Source organism: Spizellomyces punctatus, assembly GCF_000182565.1.
Source record: "Spizellomyces punctatus DAOM BR117 chromosome Unknown supercont1.18, whole genome shotgun sequence".
NCBI lineage: Eukaryota > Fungi > Chytridiomycota > Chytridiomycetes > Spizellomycetales > Spizellomycetaceae > Spizellomyces > Spizellomyces punctatus.
In genome coordinates this window covers 272,726-297,906 of record NW_015971554.1, presented here as the reverse complement: position 1 = coordinate 297,906, position 25,181 = coordinate 272,726, and the positions used below count along the sequence as shown (strand labels likewise).

At 47.4% G+C, this 25,181-nt stretch overlaps 12 protein-coding genes across 13 annotated transcripts; 5 read left to right on the top strand and 7 right to left on the bottom strand.

Annotated features, from left to right (window-relative positions):
• Positions 1–20: 20 nt before the first annotated feature.
• Positions 21–734, bottom strand: SPPG_07942 (the record flags this gene model as incomplete). 2 transcript variants are annotated; one of them, XM_016756093.1, is made up of 2 exons in its annotated part: positions 21–205; positions 265–734. In XM_016756093.1, the coding sequence occupies one exon, from the start codon at positions 612–614 to the stop codon at positions 279–281; it is 336 nt and encodes a 111-aa protein (XP_016604774.1). In that variant the 3' UTR covers positions 21–205; positions 265–278. The 2 variants fall into 2 exon arrangements, with proteins under 2 accessions (XP_016604774.1, XP_016604773.1); XM_016756092.1 differs by having other exon boundaries at positions 178–208; positions 265–614.
• Positions 735–976: 242 nt separating this feature from the next.
• Positions 977–1,701, bottom strand: SPPG_07941 (uncharacterized protein). Its single transcript, XM_016756091.1, has one exon. The coding sequence runs from the start codon at positions 1,512–1,514 to the stop codon at positions 1,035–1,037; it is 480 nt and encodes a 159-aa protein (XP_016604772.1). The 5' UTR covers positions 1,515–1,701; the 3' UTR covers positions 977–1,034.
• A 70-nt stretch (positions 1,702–1,771) lies between these two features.
• On the bottom strand, positions 1,772–3,724 carry SPPG_07940 (uncharacterized protein). The gene is made up of 4 exons (XM_016756090.1): positions 3,113–3,724; positions 2,852–3,046; positions 2,558–2,741; positions 1,772–2,494 (listed from the first exon to the last, which is right to left on the bottom strand). Exons 1-4 carry the CDS (start codon positions 3,320–3,322, stop codon positions 1,917–1,919), a joined length of 1,167 nt encoding a protein of 388 aa, XP_016604771.1. The 5' UTR covers positions 3,323–3,724; the 3' UTR covers positions 1,772–1,916.
• A 634-nt stretch (positions 3,725–4,358) lies between these two features.
• Positions 4,359–5,600, top strand: SPPG_07939 (uncharacterized protein; the record flags this gene model as incomplete). The annotated part of the gene is made up of 1 exon (XM_016756089.1): positions 4,359–5,600. The coding sequence occupies one exon, from the start codon at positions 4,359–4,361 to the stop codon at positions 5,598–5,600; it is 1,242 nt and encodes a 413-aa protein (XP_016604770.1).
• A 686-nt stretch (positions 5,601–6,286) lies between these two features.
• SPPG_07938 (uncharacterized protein) lies at positions 6,287–7,538 on the bottom strand. The gene is made up of 4 exons (XM_016756088.1): positions 6,806–7,538; positions 6,637–6,741; positions 6,509–6,580; positions 6,287–6,448 (listed from the first exon to the last, which is right to left on the bottom strand). Exons 1-4 carry the CDS (start codon positions 7,049–7,051, stop codon positions 6,389–6,391), a joined length of 483 nt encoding a protein of 160 aa, XP_016604769.1. The 5' UTR covers positions 7,052–7,538; the 3' UTR covers positions 6,287–6,388.
• A 2,421-nt stretch (positions 7,539–9,959) lies between these two features.
• Positions 9,960–10,906, top strand: SPPG_07937 (small GTP-binding protein domain). Its single transcript, XM_016756087.1, has 2 exons — positions 9,960–10,396; positions 10,480–10,906. Exons 1-2 carry the CDS (start codon positions 10,067–10,069, stop codon positions 10,780–10,782), a joined length of 633 nt encoding a protein of 210 aa, XP_016604768.1. The 5' UTR covers positions 9,960–10,066; the 3' UTR covers positions 10,783–10,906.
• Positions 10,907–11,900: 994 nt separating this feature from the next.
• SPPG_07936 (uncharacterized protein) lies at positions 11,901–12,116 on the top strand (the record flags this gene model as incomplete). The annotated part of the gene is made up of 1 exon (XM_016756086.1): positions 11,901–12,116. One exon carries the CDS (start codon positions 11,901–11,903, stop codon positions 12,114–12,116), a length of 216 nt encoding a protein of 71 aa, XP_016604767.1.
• A 293-nt stretch (positions 12,117–12,409) lies between these two features.
• On the bottom strand, positions 12,410–14,089 carry SPPG_07935 (uncharacterized protein). Its single transcript, XM_016756085.1, has 3 exons — positions 13,429–14,089; positions 12,756–13,368; positions 12,410–12,687 (listed from the first exon to the last, which is right to left on the bottom strand). The coding sequence occupies exons 1-3, from the start codon at positions 13,710–13,712 to the stop codon at positions 12,595–12,597; spliced, it is 990 nt and encodes a 329-aa protein (XP_016604766.1). The 5' UTR covers positions 13,713–14,089; the 3' UTR covers positions 12,410–12,594.
• A 499-nt stretch (positions 14,090–14,588) lies between these two features.
• SPPG_07934 (uncharacterized protein) lies at positions 14,589–14,957 on the top strand (the record flags this gene model as incomplete). The annotated part of the gene is made up of 1 exon (XM_016756084.1): positions 14,589–14,957. One exon carries the CDS (start codon positions 14,589–14,591, stop codon positions 14,955–14,957), a length of 369 nt encoding a protein of 122 aa, XP_016604765.1.
• Positions 14,915–17,139, bottom strand: SPPG_07933 (uncharacterized protein). The gene is made up of 9 exons (XM_016756083.1): positions 17,007–17,139; positions 16,844–16,939; positions 16,594–16,711; positions 16,448–16,531; positions 16,132–16,383; positions 15,933–16,064; positions 15,816–15,863; positions 15,630–15,748; positions 14,915–15,571 (listed from the first exon to the last, which is right to left on the bottom strand). Exons 1-9 carry the CDS (start codon positions 17,109–17,111, stop codon positions 15,125–15,127), a joined length of 1,401 nt encoding a protein of 466 aa, XP_016604764.1. The 5' UTR covers positions 17,112–17,139; the 3' UTR covers positions 14,915–15,124.
• Positions 17,140–17,216: 77 nt separating this feature from the next.
• Positions 17,217–22,094, bottom strand: SPPG_07932 (uncharacterized protein). The gene is made up of 10 exons (XM_016756082.1): positions 21,891–22,094; positions 21,680–21,834; positions 21,496–21,619; positions 21,083–21,436; positions 20,963–21,026; positions 20,476–20,894; positions 20,066–20,413; positions 17,554–19,998; positions 17,461–17,485; positions 17,217–17,390 (listed from the first exon to the last, which is right to left on the bottom strand). The coding sequence occupies exons 1-10, from the start codon at positions 22,000–22,002 to the stop codon at positions 17,339–17,341; spliced, it is 4,098 nt and encodes a 1,365-aa protein (XP_016604763.1). The 5' UTR covers positions 22,003–22,094; the 3' UTR covers positions 17,217–17,338.
• Positions 22,095–22,223: 129 nt separating this feature from the next.
• On the top strand, positions 22,224–25,111 carry SPPG_07931 (uncharacterized protein). Its single transcript, XM_016756081.1, has 11 exons — positions 22,224–22,477; positions 22,545–22,646; positions 22,712–22,880; positions 22,939–23,068; positions 23,133–23,329; positions 23,401–23,533; positions 23,610–23,681; positions 23,742–23,916; positions 23,983–24,462; positions 24,529–24,744; positions 24,810–25,111. The coding sequence occupies exons 1-11, from the start codon at positions 22,315–22,317 to the stop codon at positions 24,923–24,925; spliced, it is 1,953 nt and encodes a 650-aa protein (XP_016604762.1). The 5' UTR covers positions 22,224–22,314; the 3' UTR covers positions 24,926–25,111.
• Positions 25,112–25,181: the final 70 nt, after the last annotated feature.

Below are 25,181 nucleotides of genomic sequence, written 5' to 3'. Positions count from 1 at the left end.
AAGGAGCAACAATCTGCAATGGGCTTATACAATGAACATTCGGAGGTGGATAGTTTTATTACAGTATGGATATCCTTTCCTTTTCAGCAAGCCTCACGAGCGAACACGAGCCTGCTCCATATAATGTCGAACTACAATTTGTACGTAGTTTACCGATACACACTATGTACACTGGACCAGGGCACTGTCGTCCACTTTCCATGACCTGCTATCAAGTCTATTAGGCGAGAGTTGATAGCCCTAGAACGGATGCCTCTCGCATACCTCGCACTACCCCATCACCGGGCCTTGATATCGACCATCTTGGTTACATTGACTGACACTCGACATAGGTCCATTGGTATAGTGTGCATGTCATCATGTGCCGGTCCTCCGACAAGGGCATTTAAGCCATTAAAATTCCCGATGACTTGGTCATGTTTGGACTTGACACCGTCACGGTCATCTCCCTGTAACGTCTGCTCGATCCCCGCCAGAAAGGAGGCAATGACTGCCCTTGGTCGTACAGGTATTGGGCAATAAATGAGTTTATCATCGGTGTTTCGCGGTTGCTTGGCATTGTCGGATGATGATCTGCGAGGAATTGCCTTCATTCCGATCGTTGCAACAGACATGAGGTTTTGCGCTGGCAGAACAATTGCGTCTGACACAAAGGCGTACGGTATGAATATTCACTGACGAAAAAATAACCCATATCTATAATGCCGTGGTAGCGGCTCCACTTTGAAAGGTCCCGAACCACCAAGGTATATTTAGCAGCATGCCAAAAAACTCCGAGCATTTCCATGTGATTCTCATGATAACAGATACCTTTCTTAGCAGATATTCTCCAGCTTATATTCAAATATATGGACTGGTCTGCCGAAAGGATCTGGATGGAGGTTTGCTGGACAGGTGAAATGGGGATGTGCTTTGACTATGATTATCCTTGAGAACTTGACAGCTCTCCAGTCAAAAAACACAAAACTATCGACAATTCCCGCGAATATATAAATTGAGATTAAATAGTAAAAGTATATACAGTTCAAGTCCGACTACCAAATAGCATATATGTACATCGCCTTCTTCAAGCCCGCCTTCCGATTAGCATCATCGTCCCCTAAAACAATCCCTTCCTCGGGCAATATCTTCCACGCCGCATCAACCAAGCACGTCTTAATGGCCCTTGCAATGTATTCAGCCTGCTTGCCTCCCTTAAGCCAGGACCCAGAAACCTTGACTTTACCAATCACGACGACGGTGGTTTCGCCATCACGTTTGGCAATTTTCTTGTAATCGTTCGTTATGCCAATGCGGAGCTTTTTTCCTGCCTCTTTACGAGCTGCAAGTTGTTCCAGCCAGATATATATCTGTGCACGGAGCTCGCTAAAGTCTTTATGGCCGAAAACATAGTCGGTGTTTGGCAAGATTGGTGATGAACGGAAAGTAAGCGCTGGGAACGAGGTTGTTGTTTGAAGACCCTGGATGGCGGAAGGTTGGGGAATGTTTGTAATGCTGACAGAATACCAGCTCATTTTGTTCGCAATGTATCTAAAAAGGGCAGCTAGATCAAATGACGTCCTGTCTTCCCTTTGCCATTCTTATATAGCTGTATTGGAGGACCTTTTTTTTTCCTAGTAAAAAAGCAAAGTGTGTGCCCAGTGCACTTGGTGCTGAGATATGCTTTTTCTTTGCCAAAAGGCAAGTTCCAGCCTGTAAGGTTGATCACTCCGTACGGTCAAGATCCAAATTTAGCACACCAGAGCAAGCGTGACAATCACGCGGAACAATGAACGGTTCGAAAAATGAAATATTTAACCAATGTGTAGTCTATGAAATATAAATACTCCCGCTCTCTCCCATAATATCGCGATCGGGTGGATCGCCAGTTACCAGTATCCCATGCGTCGCTGCACGTCGCTGCAGACCCAGTCCGTTTAGACATCTACTAATCCTTTCCAAGCTTGAACCAACACATCCACTTGCTCAGGTTTCCTCACAGCGGCCCTCACACAAGTGTCACACGCGTACCCATGCACACCAGCACGTACGGGGACGCCTGCCCGCTTGGCAAGGGTAACGGCATCGGCTGCTACCCGCGCGTCTTTCATGTCAATCCACACCCACGAGAGGAAAGGTTTGCCATGGATTTCCCACTGTCCATTGCAAAGCTCTTCCAGACGCTCCACCAAACTTGCGCGCCATTCGCTTGTCACAGCCCAAGTCTCATCCAGATAATCCTTCTCTTCATCCGACGTGACAACTTCCAAGAACTTCAATGCAGGAAGATTTACAGACCAAGGAACTTGGACTTTTTTAAGCTTGATACAGTGATCAACAGTAGGACATACAACTGATCCTAGCCGAAGACCGGTGCAAGACCACAGCTTTGTCCATGAGTGCATGATAAAGACTGCAATTCCACGAGTGTTGAACATATTTTTCAGCCATTCAGATTGTGAAATAAGGGAATCATGGCGGAATTCAGGTGAGTGCCAAGGCTGCATGGATTCATCTACAAAAGTACTTTGAGCATATAGTCACACAGGGCCCGCGCTCGTGAAGTAGGTGTACTCACCAACCATCACCACAGTGTTGTCTGCGACGGTTGTTTCAATGTAGGATTTAAGCTCTTCAATGGGCATGTAATCTCCAGTAGGATTGTTGGGGTTAACGATGCAGGTAAGTGCTGCCGATGTTGGATGGTCAGGTCTAAGAACCGTCCGACCGAGAGCGATTGCCGAGCGTTCATATTCTTTGTACTAGGAGAAAAGTTCAATGAGTGAGCTCGTCAGAGTGAAGAGTGCATATAAGAGGGAAAGGGTAGACCCTCTTCTCGCATATGTAGTAGTAGGCACTCTTGTGAACACACCTGAATCTTCCACGGTCCTGGCTTCCACGGTCCCTCAGGCGCCGCTCGGGTGACAAGATCTATAAGTTCCGACGCTCCGTTTCCAAGTAGCAATCGAGAGTGCACATCTTGATAGTCTTCCGGCCACAAAAAGTTTGCCAAGTATGTCTTTGCAGGCTCTTGGTCCGCTGGCGGGTAGTGGTGGCACACTTCAAGCTAAATGCAAAAATGAAAGAGTCAACAAACTGTGGATGCTCTTTCTTGGCACCCTGAAAGACATACCGCATCTCTAGCAGCCTGCAGGGCCTTTCTTGGAGTTCCTAGACCATTGGTCGTAACACTGAAATCTTCGATAAAGTTGTCTAAAAACTGCCACTCTTGACCGCCGTGGTATTGTTGAGTTTTCGTGTCCCACAGAGTCTTTGTAGAGGTACCGTTCGTAACCTCTTTCTTGGTGCCGTTGGCGGTCACATTTGGTATAGGGGTGAGCATATTGGACTGAGTAAATGTGCGTTGGCAAGAGGATCTCGACAAGGACAAAAGAAGAAACTCGCAAGCGTCCCAAAAGCGACGCAAGTCCGTCGTGTGGCACAGCGTGGCGTAGTCAAAGAGCCGTCAAACGGATAAAAAATTGGGAAAATGCCATCAATTGGGGGGCTTTTAGGAATTTAGCCCAAAGGTTTTTATGAAGGAGATCTGTAGAGGAAAGAACGATGGAGAAGAGTAGGTTTTCATGCATTGTCGTTAAGCATCTTTAGCGATAACTATTTGCGGGACTCGGCATGTCCGTCTCCTTGTGTGCGTGTGGACAATGTCGAGAATGAACCAAAAAGGCCATGGATGGTGGACTCTGATGGACAAAGAGCTGCTTTCTTTGTGCTCAACTGGCCATGATGAACAATCACCACCGGCCGACAACACAAACGGTCAGTCTTACCATGTGGATGCCATCATTTGATTCCACTCATGATTGCTTTTGATCAACTTTCCATGGCGTTTTTAACACCAAGACTCATATTGGTTGTTGTCTGGCAAAAAAGATCAAAAAGAAAGAAGAAAAATGCCGCAAGCCAAAATACTTTGCTGTGTTTGCCTTTTGGCTTTCAAAACAACTAAAGTAAAAAGTAAAGAAAAGTTAAGGCCGCTTTAGATGTTTCAAACTAGTTAATTCCCTAATTATTCCCAAATTGATTATGATTCGTTCATTAGCTCTCGCACCACTCCCCGTTCGAGAGTGTTCAAAAACGTAAGTGTGAAATTGAACACTTTCCACATGGAAAAAATAAAAGCAACTTGTAATTCCTTCTCGCAAAAGATGCTACACACACCTGCTGTTTATTCCCTTTTCTCCACCTTACATTTTTTTCCAAATTACTAGCAGTTGCACAACTTTTCCGCTCTTGTCTTTCTACATCTTTTTCGTAGGCAAAAGATATGACAGAGTTATTAATCTCGCTCCTGAGCTGCCCCCCCGCTCATGTCAGCTCAGCTAAACATCTCCCCAATCGACTCTCTGCGCTTCCCTTAGATGCACATATCGCGGCTGCTCCCGGTTCTTCTGGTTGCTCTTGCAACGACCGCGAACTCGGCGCCGATAGCTGAAAATGTCGCTGCCATCCCACTAACGGAATCTTTTCGTTATTCGGCTCCGGGTTCAACCAAACCAGTAGTCAATAAGGTCATTGACCTAGGTTCAAAAGCCACAAGGAGCAAGGAGCCGAAACACGACAGCCAGCAAACAACCACCAAGAAATCAACCAACACGCAGTCGACAAAGCACGAGGAACAGCCAACCATCACAAATTTCTTTCCTGTCTTCCCCACAGCTGTCGCTAGAACGCCTACTGTTCCTACCGTCATTAGCAAGCCCTCCGCGAACCCGACTACGGTCAACATTCCTATACGCTACCCGATAGTGACGGTTGGCCGCCCCATTACAGTGGACGTCCCAACGATTCTCCCCATTACCGTCAGCGTCCCGACCGTTGCTCCCATAACACTGAGCGTCCCCACTGTTGCCCCTATCACAGTGAGCGTTCCAACTGTTGCCCCAATCACAGTGAGCGTTCCAACTGTTGCCCCAATCACAGTGAGCGTTCCAACTGTTGCCCCAATCACAGTGAGCGTTCCAACTGTTGGCCCAATCACAGTAAACGTCCCGACCGTTACACCAATCACAGTGAGCGTTCCAACTGTTTCCCCCATTACAGTGAGTGTTCCCTCAGTATCCGTTAGCCTTCCACCCATCCCCACTATTTCACCAGTAATTCCGTCGCAACGCCCGGAAACGACCATTGTCCCTACTCCACAGCCGACACCAACAGAAGATCCCGCTCCACCACAGCCAACAAATAATCCGCCAGCCCCCACACCGGACCCAACCCAACAGCCTCCTCCACCTCCTCCTCCCGCACCACGGCCGACAGAGCAACCAGCTCCCAATCCAAATGATGTGCCATTCCCCGCCCCTTCTAACCCAAACCCAGCACCACCACCCCAGGCTCCGCCCGGCAATCCCAACGAGCCGCCCTTTTTCCGTCCAATTGATTTGCCGAACCCTCCAAATGACGTTCCTTTCGTCGCTGGCGGCATTGACATTCTCTCGCAAGATGAACTCAATATTCAGACAAGGGAACAAACTCGTACGGCTACTACCTCCGCAGAAGCCATTCAAGCCGGCGTTTCAACTTCCGCGGCATCTAAAGCCAATGGGAAGCAGATGACATGCTTCGTCCTGGGTATTTTGAGTGTTGGGCTGATGTGGATCTAGAGAACAGAACAAAAGCAGTATGATACCTTCATAGATAGCTGATAGATTAGATCTCTTTTTTTCAAAATACATAGTCATGCATTGATTTATGTTTATGTTTGTGAATTGTGTTTATGATCATGTCTCATTTCTGGGTTTCGCATGGGTATGTTCAATTACGTTTCCAGCTGAGGTATGATTGTCCTCAGAAACACCATAGCATTTTTGCTTTACAACATTATCTTGTGGAATATTTGACGCTTTGAACATATCAAGGCTGTACCAACCATTTTTATCAACCTCTGCAGAAGGCATATCGACAGGGACATAGAGCATTTTCGCTAACGACCAACGGCTTTTCAATGCCAAGCCACCAAAGCATCCCATCTGTAGTCCTCTAAGGTATGAGATCTAGTCTGCCTGTGGAGGTAGATGTTTTACCGAAATGTTTGCCATCGGAGCTGTAGGCGTAAATAGAGATGTTGAGCTATCTAACGCATAGGGAATAGTCCTAGTATAAAACCTGTTTGAACAACGTTTACCACTTGACAGCATCGTAGAGCCCATAGGGATATCTTCTTGGGTCATTTGGTGTGTGGTACATACCCGTCATGGTGTCTCCCAATGAAAACATCTCACATCGAGACTCCTTATTGCCATGTCAATGTCGTCAACTTTTTATAACCGCTCTTCATCAATAACTTGGCGTATGGTCTGCAGCATGTCATTCCTGCGTTCCGGCATTGGGCAGCCATGAACAAAATAAATGCAAAGCCTACAACGAAATCTCTTATTTATTCAAATCTACTCTATTCTTCCCCCCATTTGAAATCAAGTAAAATAAAAGTAATATTGTCCGATCCTTTAACCTACGAATAAAAACATCAGCAATTGTCTGTTGAATAGATAAAAAAAGTTGCCAGTTTTACCTGTCCTAAAGTTTTAACAAAATCATCACAAATCTGTTGAGGGGATTTGCCTTTATTCCTCATTTCCGCAATCTAGCGAAACTGTGTGAGTTGGTATTCTCAACTTGAGGAGACAGGGGAATGTTTACCATGGGTATAAGTTGGAACTCGTCGAGATGGTTCCAGAGTCCGTCAGAGGCGATAATACAAAAATCGTCGGCGGGGGACAAGGTTGTTTGCGTAATGTGAGGAACCTTTATCAATGCAATTAGAAAAAGATGATTGACGGGAGAGGATAGACTGGCGAGATATCCTTACCGGAGAAATCCAATCTGCACTTGCACCATTGGTAGGCAACTTAAAATCAAAATCCCCCAACGCTCGCGTCATGTTAATAGCATGACCCGGTCCAACAACTCTATCCCTCTTTACTTTGGCGCTCGCCTCATCCAACCTCGCTGCCTCAGCCTCATCATCCACCTTGTGTTCCTTGCTCAATCTCACAGCATGATAATTCCCTGTTCCATCCTGTCGCGCCAAATACAGCTGTCGAATCTCCGACATTGGCAACAAACAACTGGTTTTGGGCTATGAGCGCCACGGTAGCGGTTGTACCTCCCCGTCCCTCTGCACCCAACTCTTCCGCAAGACGTTTATCTTCTGCCAGGAACGCTTCTTGGAGTGACCGATCGTATACCCCAGTTTTGAATGCCTCGGAATTGACAATGATTTTTGGAAGGTTCTGCGCCGCATGTTTAGATGCCGCCCCTCCACCATGTCCATCAAACACAGAATAGAGTGCGAAGCCGCTCTTGTCAAATGTTTCGTCTGCGATGGCAAAGTTGTCTTCTTGGTAGGGACGTGAACCTTGCGCGCGTGCAACGCCCTTTGTTATGCAGGAAATCATTGAATAAACGATATGAGTAAATCCTTCTTTTTGGCTGTGTTTGGCTTTTTTTGTGATGGGTGCATACCTGGCGAGTTCATTCAAACTTAAGAGCTTGCGAAGGCGGAGATGCTTGTCGCTGATGTCATTTCCTCATCATGCAGTCACGTGGTTAGCGTGTCGGTCACGGGATGAGGCTCCGAACTTCCTTCCGTTGCCGAGTGTATGGGGATGGACGTTTTGAAGCAGGTGGAAAGAGGTCTTGACAAGCTTTTTTAAACGCATTAGCACCATGATTACTGCGTATTGATTTACCTTTAATAAACTCATAGCATTAGTAAAATGACTATGGATCCGTTATCAAAAGTACTCTGATCGGATGAAGCGCTGTCGTGCGGTCGCGCCAAAAGAGCAGTATTGCCCTCTGGTGTATTTTGCTTTTCCTATGCCTGGGTCAAGTTACATGCCTTCTTTGCAATTTGAATGGCGTGATACTAGAGGTTTGGCCAAAAATGTTGTTCGGATGCGATACAATTTCCAAGAATTGATTGTACATTCACGGAGCGGTGCATGCGGTCTTGATGTCAAGATCGTTCGCCAACTTTAGATCTATCTTGATTTCTTCAGCTCCTGACATGGGATGTGTAGCTGATAATAAAATATACGTTGGGTAATGAAGAAATCTAAATATTATAGGACCGATTGAACTATTTCATCGTAAATGTGAAGAAATCCTATCTTTTCCAGATTCAGTGTACCTAAAGATTGTGATGAAGAGGTTTATGGTCAATTTCGATAATATTTGCCATCAGCAAGCCGATGCGAGGAATTGAGCCGGAGAAATAACGTTGACAGCCAAGGGACATTGTCGATAATGTAATGATGAACTTTCACGGTAGTTCTGGTTCCGAATATTCATCGACAAAGACTGCACGTTAGAGTCTGTGCTGTTTTCCTCCAAGCTAGGCAGGCAGAGGTCATGCTACACTATCCAAGGCGTCTTTCATTGCCGCGAATCAGTCCCTCTCGATACGCTCCGCCATCCATCACTTGCAAGCAAAAGATTGAACCTCAGGAGATCGTCAATGAGCGGTACAAAGGACGCTGCGGGATATCCACCACACAGAAGATTGTGAAATAGCAGATTGTAACAGTCCCCAACGCTTGCAAAGGAATCCGGCTCATGGAGAACAGAATTACATCCCGTCGGTTCGTCCACCTGTCCAGTTGACCACAATGCATCGAGAACCTTGCAGTAGACTATCCCTATCCTTGGGCAGAAACAAGTACTGAACTTTGCTGTCTATGCAAACGATATTTGTTCTTCATCTCGTTGGGGGAGGACCGTGGGAAAATCAAGATAAACAAATGACTCGCTTCACGCGTTTACATAATCTGAACTTACGCGCCATGCGAGGGGAACGAACGCACGCCAGGAGGTCTGCCAGGAGGTGGAAACGACGACGATGATTGGGCGTTCATGGCGTGCTCAAAAGAATGACGTACGCAGGATACGCAATCTTCCGCCGACGAATTCCGAAATTGCAAAAAAAAAAGCGCAGTCCCCCAGGGTTATAAAAAGGCACCCTCTCTCGCATCCCCCCCACTCTCTCTTCACTCGCCTTGGGATGGCGTAAAACTCGAGCCCGCCCTGGGAACTTGGCGCTAAACTCAACTCGGTCGAAAAGTCATAACCGGATAACTTTAAAGGCCGTTGCAGTAATGCAACGTACTAACCTCTTTGAGGTGGGCGCCTGGGACTGATCGTTTGCGCGCGCCAGAAATGGAAGGAGCAACGACTGCCGGAGCCTTCGGGTGATGATGGCATCCTCTTCGGGGGAAGGGCCTGCGATAAAGGATGAAATCGGATGAAAAATATGATATATGTTGACAAACTAGAGAAACCGGCGCGGTATTTCCCGTGCAGACTTTGGATCCACAGCCGCTTTGATGCTCACAAATAGCCTTTGCAAACAAGAACGTTTTGCCAATGTCTTTTCCTTTGGAAGAGCCTTTGATCAGCGAGGGAAGACGAACCTGCTGGCTGGGATTTATCTTTTGATGTCCAAACTTTTTATCCATGCATTGAAACGGCATCCGGAGATATTTCTTTCACTTGTCGCCGCAGTCCAGTGCGTGCACGTAAGATAGGGATGTTTATGCCAAACCAATCTGCCTGACGGCGGGGGATTAACTGCGGAATCAAGCATTGCGACTATTTGCGGACTCCCAGATTACTTCCAATAGACATGGCTTATTTCTTAGGCTATTTTTAAAGGTTTTTGTTTGAATCGTATCATGGTAATGGACTGATGAATGCCAGATGGACTGGCTGTTTTGAATCTGCAATGAAAACTCTGTCGGCATACACCAGAACAAATCCACTGTCCCATGCGCTCTTGTATAAACATGATTCACACACAGCTTTATCTAGTTCGGAACTGTTATCAACTGTCTCTCCCGACCCTTATTTGACCCATGGGGCATTTGTATATTCTGCGCGATCGAATGTTGGTGCACACGCGGGCCCATTGGAAACCCTCAGGGTAATGACGGTAAATCTAACACTCAGAGACATAAAGTATGGTAAGCCTGCTCCTTTCTGCAGTCAGTCCAGTCTACTTTTTTCTTGTTGCGATCACCGTCAATTATTGCGCTGCATTAGACCGCCTTTCAAGCCCCCGCACGTCACCATGTCTTATCTGGACACGACTAATCCAGACTTTTTCAAGCGACAGCGCAAAAAGCTGGTTATTGTCGGGGACGGAGCTTGTGGCAAGACCTCTCTACTCATGGTGCAATCCGGCCAAGAGTTCCCTACCGAATACGTCCCGACCATTTTCGAAAACTTTATCACTCAGATCCACGCGGCCAAGAATAAAGTATACGAAATGAGCTTGTGGGACACTGCTGGACAAGAGGAATATGATCGATTGCGACCATTGAGCTACCCTGATACCGATGTCGTTTTGTTGTGCTTTTCATTGATTCACCGCGAAGGGTTTGAAAACATCCGGGACAAGGTAAATGATCCCATCTTTTTGGGGTTTTCCAATGGAAACCTCTCTACGGTGGCTCATCACTCTTTTCTTCCATCATCATACAGTGGTACCCAGAAACAAACCACTTTCTGCATGACGTTCCCCGAATCCTCGTCGGCAACCAAAAAGACCTGCGAGATAATGCCACAGACGAAGAACGCGCCGCCTTTGCCCGACGATTCGGGTGGCCGGAAATGCAGCGACCCATTACTTACGAAGAAGGTGTCAAACTAGCACACGAAATCGGCGCTGCGAAATACTTTGAGACGTCTGCAAAGACAAAGGAAGGCATATACGAACTTTTTGTTGGGGCAGGAAAGGTGGCTTACAAACCAAAGAGACGGGTTCGACAATGTTATTTCCTTTAGCTGGTTATTTTCAACGCAGCGCCCCGCTTCAAAGGTTGAAAGATATTATATAATATATATTGCATGTAAGAACACAAGTCGGACCATTAACAGAGGTTTTGAGAGTTTTGTAACATGCTCCAGAGCCCATACACTGCCCAGACCAATGATTGAAGAGAGCTGGCGGGATCGTTGTATTCGAGATGGCCTATACCTTCAATAGTGTAGAGGTGACAGAAAATGGCACTAGCTACTACACCAGGGAATAAACCAGCGACAACTGGTTCGGAAAAGCCAAGTAATTCCCTCCTTACCAACCAACTACCACTAGGCCCAATTACACATGCAATACATTACGGTTGTTCTAACCGGGTAACTAATCCGCGTGGGAAAATACAAAGATAATGCATACCTGCGATCGTTGCAGTATAGTAGTAGCAGCGTTTGCAAGGGGTTATGTTGTTGTTGTAGTCGGGAGGGCGAGGTCCTCGGCACCAGAGCGGCATTCTCATGATGGACTTGAGAGTGTTGCTTGAACGTTGGGCAGATGCTTCGAGAGTCGAGAGATAAAGAAACAAGAGGGAAGAGGGAGCAGGTCCCCTTGTATAGACCTTCGGCATGCGCCTCACCGCAGTTTAAAAAAAAAAAAAAAACATTACATGCATGCCACACCAATCTGAGCAATAGATGGGGGTTCTGATTATGCGATATGATTAACCATTTTCAATCACCTTCAATATGCACGGTGTGGGGAGCAACAAGTTTATCGGGCTCGACCAGCAAATCCATAAATGTTTGACCGAAGATGTAGGGGGTGTGAGGGTGCTTGCAGCTTACAATGTACCTGACCTCAAACCAAGAGTAGAACTTGGACATTCCTAGAAGGTTGGACAGTCACCATGTAAATATTTGAATATCTCCCTTTATGGTTTGTTAATCTGGGTCATGTATCCTCTGCAATTGTAAAAAAGCATATAAAATACCAATATGCAGCTCACACCAGAACGCCACAGGCAGGCTTGACCCCAGGAAAATCAACTGAAAAGCTTCCTTCAGATAGTTTGTGGTAATTGATGATCAGCAAGCATCTTCAAATGATCCGCCTGTGACTTACTCTATCGTGTCCGGATTGACCAACAATGACCACCGAACATCATCCCGAAACACCTACCATCCAGCAACCAGTGGTTGGTTGGACAGATACGATCTTTCTTCCTTTTGACATCGACTATAGTTCCCATAAGAAACAATTAGCCGAAATTGCAGAAGCGGCCAAAGTCATGATGGGCTACGATGCAAAAGAAGACGTTTTGAGAGTTACAGGGGATACAGAGCATGAGATACGTGACTGGTAAGAAAATGCTGCCCACAGCCCGAAAAATCCAGCGTAATCCGAGTTTGTTTATTGGAACTAAAAGAAGCCACTGCGTTCTATTCATGATATTCGTTAGTCGAGACCGTATGAACGCCTTTTTCCATCATCGACAGAATTCCAAACAGCGCAAACGGGACAAACCATTGCTCAACAAAGGTCAGCATCCTGGACATTGGGGTCAGCCGCGAGAAATGCTTGCAGCGGAGGGTCTTTACAAGGTTTTTGGAAACAACGCTTGAGAGGCAGGACAGTACTGAAATGGAAATATCGTAGCTTCATGTGTGTTGCATCGAAAGGCTCTTGCATTGTTTGTATTCGTTTAGCAATGTCTGTGTGTATAGTTTGTAACGATATTACAGCTTGATCACCCTCCGACGTTCAGATTTCATTGCGGCGTTACATCCATCGTAAATATACATTTGTACACCTGGTCAAATCTCAAAAGCATTCTCAGAAGACTATTTTCGTTTGTCTTGCTCTTCTTTTACTTGTTGATCGACATCCTTGCCAGGCCACATGGGTACAAGTCGTGAGGTTGTCTTTTGGTAAATCTGTTTGCAACGCATCAACTTTTTACTTGGGTCTCCCATTTAGCATCGCGCGTCCGTGAGCAATTTACCTGGTATGTCGGATATTTCTTAGCAGATATGCCCTCTGTAAATGATGTGCTCCCTTGAAAGAGCAGCGTCAACATAATCGGTCCAATAATCGTCCAATTTACGATGTTGCTCCATGTAAGATCTATCAAGCCGTTCGACTTGGGTATCGTCGCCGCGACAGAAAATCCGTAAATGCACCACCAGATCATTATCTCGCAAAAAAAGTTTGGATGCCGAGAATATCTGAATAATCCGGTCGTCAGATATCCTCGGGCATAAACTTGTGGGAGACCAAGGTTGTCTGTGGACGCATCCTTGTCGCCCATTTGTGCTTTTCGAATCAATTGGTGTTTCTTTGTCTGGTAAGCGAATTGCTGATTATCTGCTATCGTTTCTCCGACTAAGAACGCTGCAAAAAGTACTAGGAGAGTCGTATCAAGATTGCTCCAGGGCGTTGGAGAGAGGACAGACGCCCGGTGAACAATGTACGTAGGCAAGGAAATCAGCAGAAGAATGAAATTCTGATATACGGAGATGAAGAGCAGAGAAAATAGGTGCCAAAGAATCTTGGATGGTATCGCTTTTCGAAGGACTGCCCATCGATAATCTTCGTCTTTCGGATTATACCCGCCTCTGTTTTCAAGTATTAGACAACGAGGCTCTCGGTTGGAACGACAAATACACTGGCCATACTTTCGCGCAAAGTTCAAAGTCAGCCTTGCTCCCCAGAAAGTCACGCATCCACAAACCACTAAACTCCTCACATCTCCACCAGCTTGCTGTCCGGCCAAAACCCACACATACACAACGGGCGCTATACTCCAAAGTCTATCGACCCAACTGTAGTTTGAAGTCAAGAGCGCCAGCACGTGACACACAACTGTGAACAGCAATGCAAGGAATGAAGTTTGATGCAGTGGATCGGGCGATGCGGGCGAGATGGTGAAGGAGGGAAGGACTGTAGCTGGATGTGACATGGTGCAAAGATGCTCCTAGAGTGTCAAGTAGGCGCAATGGGTCTGCGCAATTTGGCTGTTGTGTCACGATGGTGAGTAAGCTTCAGCAACACACCACCTCAACGCAGCTTTGCCCATTGTGCGGTTTCCAATAGCAAGACAGCATCCTTTGATAGCGCCCTCCACCCTTCACTTTCGGCTAGCCAGAGTTGGATTTGCAAATGTCTAGAAGCAACTCGAAGCGAGCAAGCTCAGCAGCCATTACTCTGCTCATCTTGGTCGAGGCATACCAAGATTGCTGAACTAAAAACCTCAAGCATGCTGAACCGAGACCACAAATATCGTCATGCAATAGCGTGATGTCGCTAACCACCCACCTCTCAGCAGTGTTGTGTAGTCATATATGCATAGAGAATACAGCCAGATGGCACCCAAAAAGCCAGTGCTTAGACCAACGTTAAAACCGCTGATGGGATCGGGCTGTCCGGAACCATGTCGACGAAGGGCACCGGAATATGAACCAATGCGGTGCCTTCCTACTGACCGATGGGCATACCAGCTTCTGCCAGATCAATGCTGTAAATTCAGTCACGGAAACAATCAGATCCAAAAATGATATTATAAACATACAATCATAGAGGTGAATTTGGTATTATATCTTTCCGACAAGATAGTTTACCGAGGTCAATTCGCATGGCATGGCGGCTATAATACTAAATGTGCACTCTGGACAGGCCACTTTCAACCAAGGCATTGTCCCAAGTTATGACACATATCGTCCAGTGATAATAAAATGCTAGTAGGAACACCCAGATGGTACATGTAAGTCTTGTCGCAGAGCGTAAACGCAGCAAATTAAAGAAAAAGTTGAAAGTCCAGCCATAAAGCTTCCACCAAATGCAAAAGTCACAACAACCCTCAAATGAAACATTGGTACCTCGCCAAACCGGTATAAAATACACCGACCCTGTCTCTGTCGCCGTTCACACCTACCTGCGGACCGGTATGCTTCCCCCAACGGACATCGATGTTCCCATTCCCGGTCCAGATTATGGTCCTGGAGAAGGAATGACAGGATGCATTACCCAAGCGGACATCAAGTACTTTTCGAGGGATTGGTATATTGGATGTGATGGCGAACTCTATCACAAGAACGAAGGCCCCGGACCAGTTAGATTTGATGCAGATCAGGGTAAGGGGTTCATAGACAAGATCAAAGAGAAGGTGCTGCCGAAACCAGAGCCCTTCCATGATTGGAATGATTAGATGCACGACAACCAATGGGCCGGTGGGTTGCGGGTTGGCATACATTGTTAGGAAAATAAATCAATGCCCAGAGACCTACTCTAATCGTCCCCCCTATGCGATCTATACTTACTTGGCGAGCTAAAAACTGTTCTAATAAGAATGCAATTCTACCGCAGTCAAAGCAGCTAGTCTGCCTTGTTCCCCTTCAAATCACCAAAGTACGCTCTTAGCTTGTCCCCAGCCTGCTCCAACATTTCCTCATTCTTGCAAAAGGCGAAACGAGCCAAATGCCCAGCAATTTGATCTCGTCCCTCCTTATCTGCAGGATCATAAAATGCAGAGGGTGGAATGGCTGTGACTCCCGCCTCTTTTGTCAAAAATCGACAGATTCGGTAATCTCGCCGAGGATCCGTGTCCACTTCCTCTGCTCCAGCATTGCCGTTTGCATCTGCAGGATCAGGTAAAGAACTTGTGTCCGCTAGGATAAAGTACCCGCCATGAGGAAGTGTCGGTGTCAGCCCCACTGAACTGAGCATCGTGTGGAGTTTGTCACGAAGCTGCTGATATTCTGCACGCGTCCGCTCGAAATAGCCATTTGTAGCAGCTTGTTCTAGGCACACCGCAGTGGCTTCCTACCGTTCAAATGGTCAATCAGCGCCAGTGCGGCAATGTCAATTCCATCGGTATTACCTGCAATGGTGTTACGACCGAGAAGGGAACATACTGATGGACCATCCAAATGGATCGGATAATATCAGGTGCGCCAACGGCCCATCCAATCTTCCATCCCGTTACCCCAAACATTTTGCCTTCCATCCAAAGTAGTCTCTTAGGTGAGCCTGCAGCAAGCGCGAAAGTAGTCTCCGGCATACGTACCGACACTTCCCACGGTGATCGTGCGCTCAAACATGCCAGGCAGGCTGGCTTCAAAGTTAATGTATCGTGGTGAGTCAGCTATCATCATACGAGGTATTGCAAAACATTCTACCATACCAAACTTTATGAGAGGTGCTACAGAGTCCGTGTAAACAAGAGTCTCGTATACTTCATCCGCCAAAACGAGCAGGTCATACTCGGTTGCAATTTGGGCAATCGCTTCCAGCTCCTCCCGTGTAAACACCTTTCCTGCAAAAGAGTCATGTAAGACCCCATCCAGAGGGAACATTTGACAGGACCATGCAGGCATACACACCAACAGGATTATGGGGGTTATTCACAATGATCATCTTGGTCTTCCCAGGTTTGATCGCGCGTCGAATCTCATCAAAATCCAGCTTCCAGTCATCAGAGGTCTTTGATGATCGATCAGAAGGAGGTCGTAGGGAGACCATTACAGGGATGCCTCCAGCAAGCGTAACGGACGCCGGATAGCTATCGTAGAATGGCTGCATTAAGATGACCTCATCTCCAGGATTAATAAATGCTTGAATGGTACTGTAGATCGCTGTATGATAGCTCCATGTTAGATCCATGCAGACGCCAGCTTCCTGTGACAGCTTTAAGCGTACCTTCACAAGCCCCGACAGCGGTGACGATCTCCGTCAGGGGGTTGAGTGACCTCCCCAATTTGTCTTCATAGAAAGCCGATAACGCTAATGAATGCAAATACTCAGTATGACCTTCGATTTGGACAGCTGATAACCTATTCCCCAACCTTTTGCAAGTCGAACGTGCCCTTCACTTCTCGTATATTGATGCAATAGTCTATTCTGAGTGAGAGCATCTGTGGCAGCTTTTGTGACGAATTCAGGGATAGGAAGAGTTGGGAATCCCTGCATTATAGGGACGAGGTTGATTTGGAAGGTTAATTCTCTGGATCCAAATGTATTGATAACCATATCCCTTTCAACGTCCACCATCACCAGTCGTCCGCAAACTTTGAGCTATATAACAGGAGCACCAACCTGGCCCAGATTGACCGCCTTATGTGCCAACGCTAGAGCGGTGAACTCTGCAAAAACTGTCCCACCTTGATCGAGGCTATTTACTCGACCGGCAGACTGTTGACAAAAGAGGTATGAAAATTTCGTTCCAGAGTCAATGATAACGGCCGAGGTCGTCTCCTACTTTTGGCGAGATCCTGGGGACAGCCGACATAGCGCGTACAGAGAAATATAAAGGCAGTGATGTTCGCAGTGATCCTTTAATAACAGATTGTAAATACAAGTGCATTTGATAATGGTTGCAGCGTTCAGAAAGTGGAAGAAGCGACAGAGGGTCGTCATCCGCGACATGCCATTGCGCACATCCGGTTACATCGGATGGAACCATGTATAACCGGAGAATATCCTCATAGCAGCTATATTTCATGATAAACTACTCAAGAGGTCCTCAATATGAAGAAGACCAAATACTGAAAGTAATGATTTGCAATATTTTCCTGCAATATATAAAGTCAATCACCGCGAATCTAACAAGTAATTTGTCGCCTTTGCGACATCAAACGCATTCCTGTTATTGATGAGAGACCGTTAGGACACTGATGTCAATGCGAGCACTAACATCCAAGTCAGTGACTTACACTTCAAGGGCATTCACTGCTTCTTCTAAAACGACGAAGAGAATACGTTACCACCAATCAAACACAAATGATACAAGAATACTGTAAACGCACCTTTACTAAATCCCAATGCTATAATCTGTTGCACCTCAACCGCATCGTCCTGCGAGGTTGAGGCTCGTTGTGGCGGAAGCGGTACCGGTCGCTTCTTTGGAGACGCCGGTGCTGCCGCTGTGAAAGCATTGCCAAAGTCTCCAGAGTTCCCGAATGCATCATCAAAAGCATTGAACCCATTTCCATTCACTTTTGCTTTTCCGTCTGAAGTCCCGTTCGATTCACTTGGACTGCCGAAGGCTGCATCGAGATCCGCAAAAGAGGCTGGTGACTGAGCAGGGGGCCCAAATGAAAAGTTGTTTGCAGAGAACGGATCTCCACCAGCCGCTGGGGGCGCGCCAAATGCATTAGCAAAATCTGCCTCAAAGCTGGCAGCGGTTGCTGATGTTGCCGACCCTCCCGCAAAGGCCCCAACTGCATCATCTCCACTAGTAAAGTTGGCTGCCCCTGCATCAAATGAGGCATCAAACTTGAATGCGTCATCATCAAAGTCCGCAGCGGAGACGGCTCCAAAAGCTTTGTCGTCAAAGTCAGCAGTTTCAGCTTTTCCATTTCCTTGTGGGTTTGATTCCCGCTTTGCAGATGCCGCGAAGGCGTTTTTCATTTCCTCTTCAATATTCACCGTGGCTAAAGATGCTAGCAGTTCCCCTTGCCTGGTGCTGGTAGATCTCATCGATGCACCATCCTGAAATGATGAACTGGAACCCTTTCTTCCCTCCTGGCTCAAGGGCGAAGAAACGGGTTGCGGTTGGTTAATGGGAGGAACTGCGAAGGCAGAATCAAAATCAGCTTCAAACTCATTGGACGCGAAGCCTCCTATTTGTTCGCGTGCTATACTACTGAAAGCGTCGTTGAACTCGGTAGGAGCTGTGGTGACCGGAAGATCATTTGACTCCCCAAACGTCGCGCTGTCAGTACGGACAGGCGCCGGCGGGGGTGCAGTCGCTGGTGGAGCTGTACTTGTGGGTAGGTCTCCGAATGCACTGGCGAAATCAAGCGCGGATGTTGTACTTGCCATCTTGTTATCCCCCTTTTCTGTTTCTTGCGATTCTCCCAAAGGCAGAGAACGCACCGACGAACTCTTCTTCGCATTTTGAGATCCGAAGACCTCCTCTTCTGGCGGCCTCTCACCAGACGCACTCAACGTCAAGGATTTGACCGACGCCGGCTTCAGTTGCCTGGCCGCAGGTGATGGTCCCACTGGAGATGGAGAGGCCGGTCTCATGGAGACGGGCGACGGACCAAATGACGCTAGACTTGATTGACTTTTCTTGTTTTTAGGCTGATGGATTTCGAGCAAATCATCTAATTCTTCCTTTGCAGACTTGCGCGAAGAGATTGAGGTAGTTGACATCTTACGTTGCGGAGATTGGCTTGCCGGGCTTGCGGTGGATGCTTCCGGCTTGACTGGCGTCAAAGATTCATTCGGTTTCGGTGCTGGGACATGCGTCAAATCGGTCTGGCTCAGCCCAACGGGATCGCCGCGCAGAGGCTTTTTCGACATCGGCGGGGGTGGTGGTGGCGCCTTTTTCCCGGTCCCGGATAACGAGCCGGTACTGAATGTCGGTGAGTTCAGTGCAACAGAAGAGCCCAAATCCATCAAGGACCCCTTCGCTGAAGTGGTATCTAGGGATTTACCAGGTGACATAGTGGAACTCGGACTGCTAACGCTCGAAAATGCGGCATAAGGGTCTCGCGTTGTGACATTGAGGGCTGGAAGAGATTGAGAGACCGCCAGTTCCTTCTCTCGCTGTGCTGCAGCAGCTCGCATTTTTTCCCGTTCTCTCTCATTTATTGCAGTCTGTACGGAGATTTGCTGTGCGACCTGCGCATTACGACTCTTCTCTTGCTCTAACCGCGCCTGCTCTTGTTGAAGGTCCGCATGTATCTGCTGGTAATCAGCCCGCGCGCTTTGGAGCACCTGCTCGTTAATTTCTCGATGCTGCTGATGTTGTTTGAGGTCGGCCCTCAACTTTTCTATTTCTTGTCGCAACGGGATGCTCGCCTCGTTAGCTTCTTTTATTTGCTTTTTCATCTCCTCGATATCATGCTGCGTGCGCCCCAGCTGTTCCACGAGGTTCCCCTTTTCCGCTTGCAAGGCGGCTACCGTCTGCTGTGCTTGTTGTAATTCCGCCAATGCAATATTTAACATCTGTTTTTCGCGTATCAGTGCATTCTCAGTTTCAAGAGCAATCTGGCTTTCAGTCTCATATACAGCACGGAGCTGTGAAAGCTGAAGGGCCTGTTCATTCCTCTTTTCAGTGACGGTCCTAAATTCAGAGTCCAGAGCAGCCCTCTTCTGTCTCAGTTCTTCCACAGAAGGCTGCACGCTGCCAAGCTGCTGTTCCACTGACTGCAGGTCTGCTTTTCGTTGAGCTAATTCCTCCTCTCGTTCCGCCAATTCGGCAGCATTCTGCGTTGAAGGCAGTTTACTAAATGATAGTGCTGCAGAAAAGTGGAGACATAAGACTCTGACCTAACAAGAAACCAAAGCACATATTTAAATACATACATCTTGCATCGATCAGAGATCTTGGGGCAGAACCCATTCCTCCCATCAGATCGGTTTCGCCAGCTGATAATTGCGATCCAACACTTGGAGAGGCTGCCAGACCAGATGTATTATCGCCAGTTCCTAATGCTTTCAAAGCCTGCATACGAAGGGATGGCGGAACCAGCTCCGGCGGGAGTACCGAGGGCAAGGGTGTCCCGGCCATTCGCAGCTTTATCAAGTGCATCGCAACTGCAAATTCGTCCTTAGAAAGACGCCCAGTTCTGGAAATATCCGCAAGATCCCATATCCTAGCAAGTTCCGTTTGTGGTAGTTTCGCGCGCGTGAAAAATTCGTAGCTGTCCTGCCCTGGTTCATAAATCATAAACACAGGTCCCAATTTTTGAGAGGAAGTATGCGTATTTTCTTACCTGTCACGAAGCCTTTTTTGTCCTTATCTAAACCATCAAAAAATTGGTCGCACTGTGCCTTTTCATCATCTTTGATCAACCATTCCGGGGACGTCATTATCTGGGACGCTACAGTAGAAATTATGGTCCTCCGGCGATCTATGCGGGGAGAGCTAGGGGGCGGCCCGACCGTTGACATCCGATTCAAAAGCCGCGACGAAAGGGGAGGGGCCAGAGGTGTATGGAGTCCCAAGTCTTTTATTGGACTTATAGAGGGACTATCTAAATTCGGGAGGGTCGTAGTCGCGCCTAAAAGATGCGAGGGGAGCGTTGCAGGTACCGAAGGCAAAGCCCCTTGTCGCAACCGTGTAATTAAAAGCATCGCAGCGGAGAATTGATGGATATCCAGTTTTCCGGCGCCCGATGTATCGACCAAATTCCTGATTCAAGCCAAAATATGTCACTGATTCTGTCTTACGTGTGGCTAAACATCGATGAGACATCTCACCAGATTTTGCTTAGCACGTCGACTGGCAACGTGGATTTGATGAACAATTCCTTTGCTGCTTCCCCTAGATACAAATGGTTTATCGCCTGCTTCAACCACAACACAGAGCCTGATACGCACCAGTTACAAACCCATCCAAGGGCTTGCATGAATTGAACGCAACGGTAAATCGTTCGCGCTCCTCCGCAGATATATTATACGCCCCTCCATTCCCGGTGCTGTGAGAGGCAACTCCACTTCCAGTCATATGTGATGCTATTCGTCCAGTGCCGGTGCTATGTACAGATAAACCGCCTCCCGTATGGTGCGTCGTAATACTACCACCTGTTCGGTGAGTTGCAACGGCACTTAAGGGGGATCCAGACGCAGAGGCGCCAGTCAAATGGCTTGCGACTGTAGATGGGAAGGGAGATGGTGTCGATGGGCTAGCATTTCCAGGTAACGTAATACCACCAAACGTTGGGATTGGTGCAGCTAAAACACAATTCATCAGAACAAATCCACACATCCGCCGATTCCGCCGAGAAACATACAGGTATTGAGTAATGCGGCACTGGGTGCCTTTCCAGCTTGGGCCAGAGCAATCAACTTTAGAGCTTTGTAAAAGCCTTGTTGCGTTAGGTAACCTTTGCGTTCTGAATCCGCGATTTGCCAGATCTAGTAGGTCGGAAGGTCAATATTCGTGACAATCAACCGCTAATCCACATTCGCCCGCACCTCACTTAAAACATTCTGTGGTAAGTGCGATTTTGACATGAACGCCACGGCATCGTTTGGCTGAACAGTGCCTGTTGCCTGCGAATCGGCAAGCTTGAAAAGCTGAGCATAAGCAGCCGTCTCCTCCGCTGTCAGTGGAAAGCCCGGAGATACGTCTAGTAAGGGGAAGTTAGTGGAAAGTTCCGATAAAAAGTACAAGTATCGCAAGCACCTTTACTGGCGCCATGTGTTGTTGTCGCCAGAGTTGCATTGGATTGGGTAGACGGGACCGCGGATAGGTCGGACTCGAGAAATGCCCAAGAGTTCCGCTTTGTATCTGCCATCTACACAACAACGCCCGAACTTGGCCGGAGAAGGTAAAGTAAGAATGTAAAGTAAAATGGGTTGCTGCTAATCCGCTTTGCCGTTGTTGCTTGCCTTGGTCCGCGCCAAAGGCCCATCAGCCATGAACTAACGCAGACTCCCAGTCACGCCACAGCAGTTACCATATATGGCTATATGACGATTTATTGTGGCAAGTGCACCATCTTCGAGTCTTTGCAACCTTTCGCGATCTTGAGATCTGGATTGCAGTGGAATTCCCCCTGGCCCTACGCAGCGGGTGGTTGTTAATTGGAGGCAAAAGAAGTGGCCCAATGTCGCTCTTGCACTCCTGGGGTCCGTCCTCAAACCCTTTTGTTGAGGCAATTACGCCAGAGCTCTACAACCGATTAGCCAGTGTTTTGTGGGCCACCTTCATCGTCGTTTACACCCTCCTATATACTTGGTCGCTTTCCCTCGGTGACTTTGTGGGATTTGGTACATAGTTTTGATTTTCTGCGTTGTCTGGTAAAAGTCGGACCTCTAACGCTTGGGCTGGTCATAGGTTGGCTCCGCAAGCTCTTCCAACCCACTACCTGGTTTTTCAGCTTTGTCGCAAGTTTACTCATTGGGGTCCTAGTCTGGAGGAGAGTCCAAAACCTGCAAGGTACGTTACCGGTCTTTTTTGCTCACCTGTGCTTGGTTACTTAACCGTGCCCGCTCCATGAAAAGTTCGTCGCCGTGTACAGCGGACGAGATTCCTTGCTCTGCTAGACTTCTTGAATGGACAGTTACTGGCTTCTGCCCTCTGGCATTCTGCGTCTAGTGTAATATTAGGATATTTCTACTTGCGACAAAAGCAAAGTAGAGTGAAAAGTGATTGGTTTCTATATCCAGAAGGGTATGTCTTCGTATACCAGTTTTCTTTCCATGAATGTTTAGTAACTCTCAGTAATTAGAAAATATGGTGCACCGGAACTCAATGAGAACCTGGTCTTTATTGCTGGATACTGTCTCTTTGTCGCTCTAGCTTACGCTGGGTATCGTCGATACGCTGAACGCGATCAGCTGGCTTTCCCACCAATTCAGGTATAATTGGGAGATTTGGAGGCAACCTTTAGTTCCGTTTTGACTAAAGGGTATTTTATTACAGCGTGGACTGCATTGGCGTATAAGAGCTCGGTTACCTGTCAGTTTATCGACGGCGGTGTCACTTGGAACCATATTTCTCGCGGTGTACAACTCATTGTATCTAATTTGTGGGTTCTCACTGTACAAAATTGCGGCAGCAAGCATTGTTCGTATCGGTAATTTTGCGGCGACTTTCGGAAACAAATCTGCTCCCATTGGGTATGCAAAGAATGCGAGCGTGACTCATTTTTCACCGTTTTCGACTAATAAAACCGTTCCCTGTTAAACAGGCTTATCATCCATGAAGGCTCCTGGCTACGCTGGATTGGCTTGAGGTCGCTTTTGCACAGCTACTTGACAGGAATGCTACTCCTTGCGATCTGGGAAGCTGTCGACCACATTTTCGAAGTCTTCTTTACTGCTGTGAGTATGTCGAGGTTGTCACCCAACTTTGGCAGGAGGACTGTCATCTTGATACATCATTTCATATTTCCATTAGCCAATTAGAAAAGATATTCCTCGTTCCACAGTTCTAACAGGTCTGAACTTGCCGACTGGCCAATATGCACAGGTATTTAATACAGTAGAACGTCACATGATCCCTGAATATTGACCATATCTCCCTCCCCAGTATCTAGCGTGGTTGACCCTGAAAGGCCAATTGGAATGTCGCGGTCAATCTAGGCAGAGTATTTTTACCGTTCGCAATGACGAACCTTCACCTTTGAAAGCGGTGCTCGCTTCATCAATGTCTATCGTGGACCGTCTGAGTGAATCGTTAGAAGTCGAACAGAAAAAAAGCAAAGGTGGCTAGTTGTTATATGGAGGATCACGTGTAAAATACGTTCTGCCTTTCTGACCGTTTCTCCCAGACCGCCGGGAACAGGAGGACGCAAAGCGAATTAAACCAATTGCCGCTGCCTCGGGGATAACGGGTTCAAGCGTTTTTTCTCCTCAGAAACGTAAACAGGCCATCCTGGATGTGGTTAGCGATAAAGTCAAAGAATTTGTGTTCCAGCCAGGGAGCCCTGCTCGAAGTCCGAAAGTCCCGCCAGAGCCACCCAAAGTATTACAGGACAGATGGCCACAAGAGCAGCATAGGGAGTACCCCGCCTTGCTTCGACCCCCACGGCAACACTTAGACGCTCAACAAACAGCTGGATCAACGGCACAGTCACAGTCAATACCTGTATCATTAAAAGACAGGCGCGCAACCGGACAGGAGGTTTTGGCAAACTTGCAGCAATGGATTGCACGGTGGAAATGGGGAAAATGGCTTGTGGCGGAAACATTGGATCGACAAACAAAGGATTTGTTTGCCGACTTTCAGGTGCAAGTTTGGGCTATTCAAGGTGGGTTCTTCACAGAGTATCGGACGTTAAGGTGCTGTCAACTTACAGCTAACCCATGATTGCCAGTTCTTATTAGCATCGTCGTTGCTTCTCCAACGGAGGACCGATTTGGAATTGTCAGTGACGAGCTTGACACTATCCTTGAATGTCTACTTCGGTGTCAGCTGGGTTTGGAAACACGATTGGCGGACCCGCCTGTAAAACCAGATGAGGATCCATGGATCCGAAATCAACTGGGTGATAACCAGTTGCTATTCAGGGAGCCATATGCTCTCTTACAAGGTACGTAATCCATACCCAGTCGCAGGATTTCCATCGGTAGATCATTCACCAAATTCTTGCTGTAGTAATGCAAAATTCTTTGTATCGGGTGGTTACTGCGTGGTACGAAACATTGGGGCAGAGGAAGTTGCAACCCCGATACGCCAGGAAGTTCCAAAGATATCTGGACTTCAGGGAATGAGGCACGTCGGTGATATCGGCAAAAGGGAAACGGGAGCTGTGGCATATCAAATGAGAAGGGGCGCATGCGTAGAAACAATAACCTCTGGTTTGCAAATATGTACACAAGATTATGGCGCAGAGTATCATTAAATACCTATAGAGGTTTAAAAACCTATAGAGCGCTTCAAATCCAGTTCCACTTCGTGCCCTTGTACTCCAACCATGCTGTCGATGACAGGCAGCTCTGCCAGGAACGGATCTGGCTCAACGAGCCA

What these genes read in the sequence shown, in the direction of transcription:
- SPPG_07941 (XM_016756091.1), bottom strand. Translation starts at nt 1,514, where the DNA reads ATGAGCTGGTATTCTGTCAGCATTACAAACATTCCCCAACCTTCCGCC.
- SPPG_07940 (XM_016756090.1), bottom strand. Translation starts at nt 3,322, where the DNA reads ATGCTCACCCCTATACCAAATGTGACCGCCAACGGCACCAAGAAAGAG. An exon ending in TGCAGGCTGCTAGAGATGCG is followed by an intron (nt 3,047 to 3,112) that starts GTATGTCTTTCA and finishes TTTTGCATTTAG; the next exon opens with CTTGAAGTGTGCCACCACTA. An exon ending in CAGGACCGTGGAAGATTCAG is followed by an intron (nt 2,742 to 2,851) that starts GTGTGTTCACAA and finishes CTTTTCTCCTAG; the next exon opens with TACAAAGAATATGAACGCTC.
- SPPG_07938 (XM_016756088.1), bottom strand. Translation starts at nt 7,051, where the DNA reads ATGTCGGAGATTCGACAGCTGTATTTGGCGCGACAGGATGGAACAGGG. An exon ending in GTGCAGATTGGATTTCTCCG is followed by an intron (nt 6,742 to 6,805) that starts GTAAGGATATCT and finishes GCATTGATAAAG; the next exon opens with GTTCCTCACATTACGCAAAC. An exon ending in TTGTTAAAACTTTAGGACAG is followed by an intron (nt 6,449 to 6,508) that starts GTAAAACTGGCA and finishes TTTTATTCGTAG; the next exon opens with GTTAAAGGATCGGACAATAT.
- SPPG_07937 (XM_016756087.1), top strand. Translation starts at nt 10,067, where the DNA reads ATGTCTTATCTGGACACGACTAATCCAGACTTTTTCAAGCGACAGCGC. An exon ending in TTGAAAACATCCGGGACAAG is followed by an intron (nt 10,397 to 10,479) that starts GTAAATGATCCC and finishes ATCATCATACAG; the next exon opens with TGGTACCCAGAAACAAACCA.
- SPPG_07935 (XM_016756085.1), bottom strand. Translation starts at nt 13,712, where the DNA reads ATGTCACATCCAGCTACAGTCCTTCCCTCCTTCACCATCTCGCCCGCA. An exon ending in ACTTTGAACTTTGCGCGAAA is followed by an intron (nt 13,369 to 13,428) that starts GTATGGCCAGTG and finishes ACTTGAAAACAG; the next exon opens with AGGCGGGTATAATCCGAAAG. An exon ending in AGAAATATCCGACATACCAG is followed by an intron (nt 12,688 to 12,755) that starts GTAAATTGCTCA and finishes CGTTGCAAACAG; the next exon opens with ATTTACCAAAAGACAACCTC.
- SPPG_07933 (XM_016756083.1), bottom strand. Translation starts at nt 17,111, where the DNA reads ATGCACTTGTATTTACAATCTGTTATTAAAGGATCACTGCGAACATCA. An exon ending in GCACGTTCGACTTGCAAAAG is followed by an intron (nt 16,532 to 16,593) that starts GTTGGGGAATAG and finishes TGCATTCATTAG; the next exon opens with CGTTATCGGCTTTCTATGAA. An exon ending in GATCACCGTGGGAAGTGTCG is followed by an intron (nt 15,749 to 15,815) that starts GTACGTATGCCG and finishes TTTGGATGGAAG; the next exon opens with GCAAAATGTTTGGGGTAACG.
- SPPG_07932 (XM_016756082.1), bottom strand. Translation starts at nt 22,002, where the DNA reads ATGGCAGATACAAAGCGGAACTCTTGGGCATTTCTCGAGTCCGACCTA. An exon ending in GACGTGCTAAGCAAAATCTG is followed by an intron (nt 20,895 to 20,962) that starts GTGAGATGTCTC and finishes GGCTTGAATCAG; the next exon opens with GAATTTGGTCGATACATCGG. An exon ending in ATCTCTGATCGATGCAAGAT is followed by an intron (nt 19,999 to 20,065) that starts GTATGTATTTAA and finishes ACTTTTCTGCAG; the next exon opens with CACTATCATTTAGTAAACTG.
- SPPG_07931 (XM_016756081.1), top strand. Translation starts at nt 22,315, where the DNA reads ATGTCGCTCTTGCACTCCTGGGGTCCGTCCTCAAACCCTTTTGTTGAG. An exon ending in CGGTGACTTTGTGGGATTTG is followed by an intron (nt 22,478 to 22,544) that starts GTACATAGTTTT and finishes GGCTGGTCATAG; the next exon opens with GTTGGCTCCGCAAGCTCTTC. An exon ending in GCAAGTTTGGGCTATTCAAG is followed by an intron (nt 24,463 to 24,528) that starts GTGGGTTCTTCA and finishes CATGATTGCCAG; the next exon opens with TTCTTATTAGCATCGTCGTT.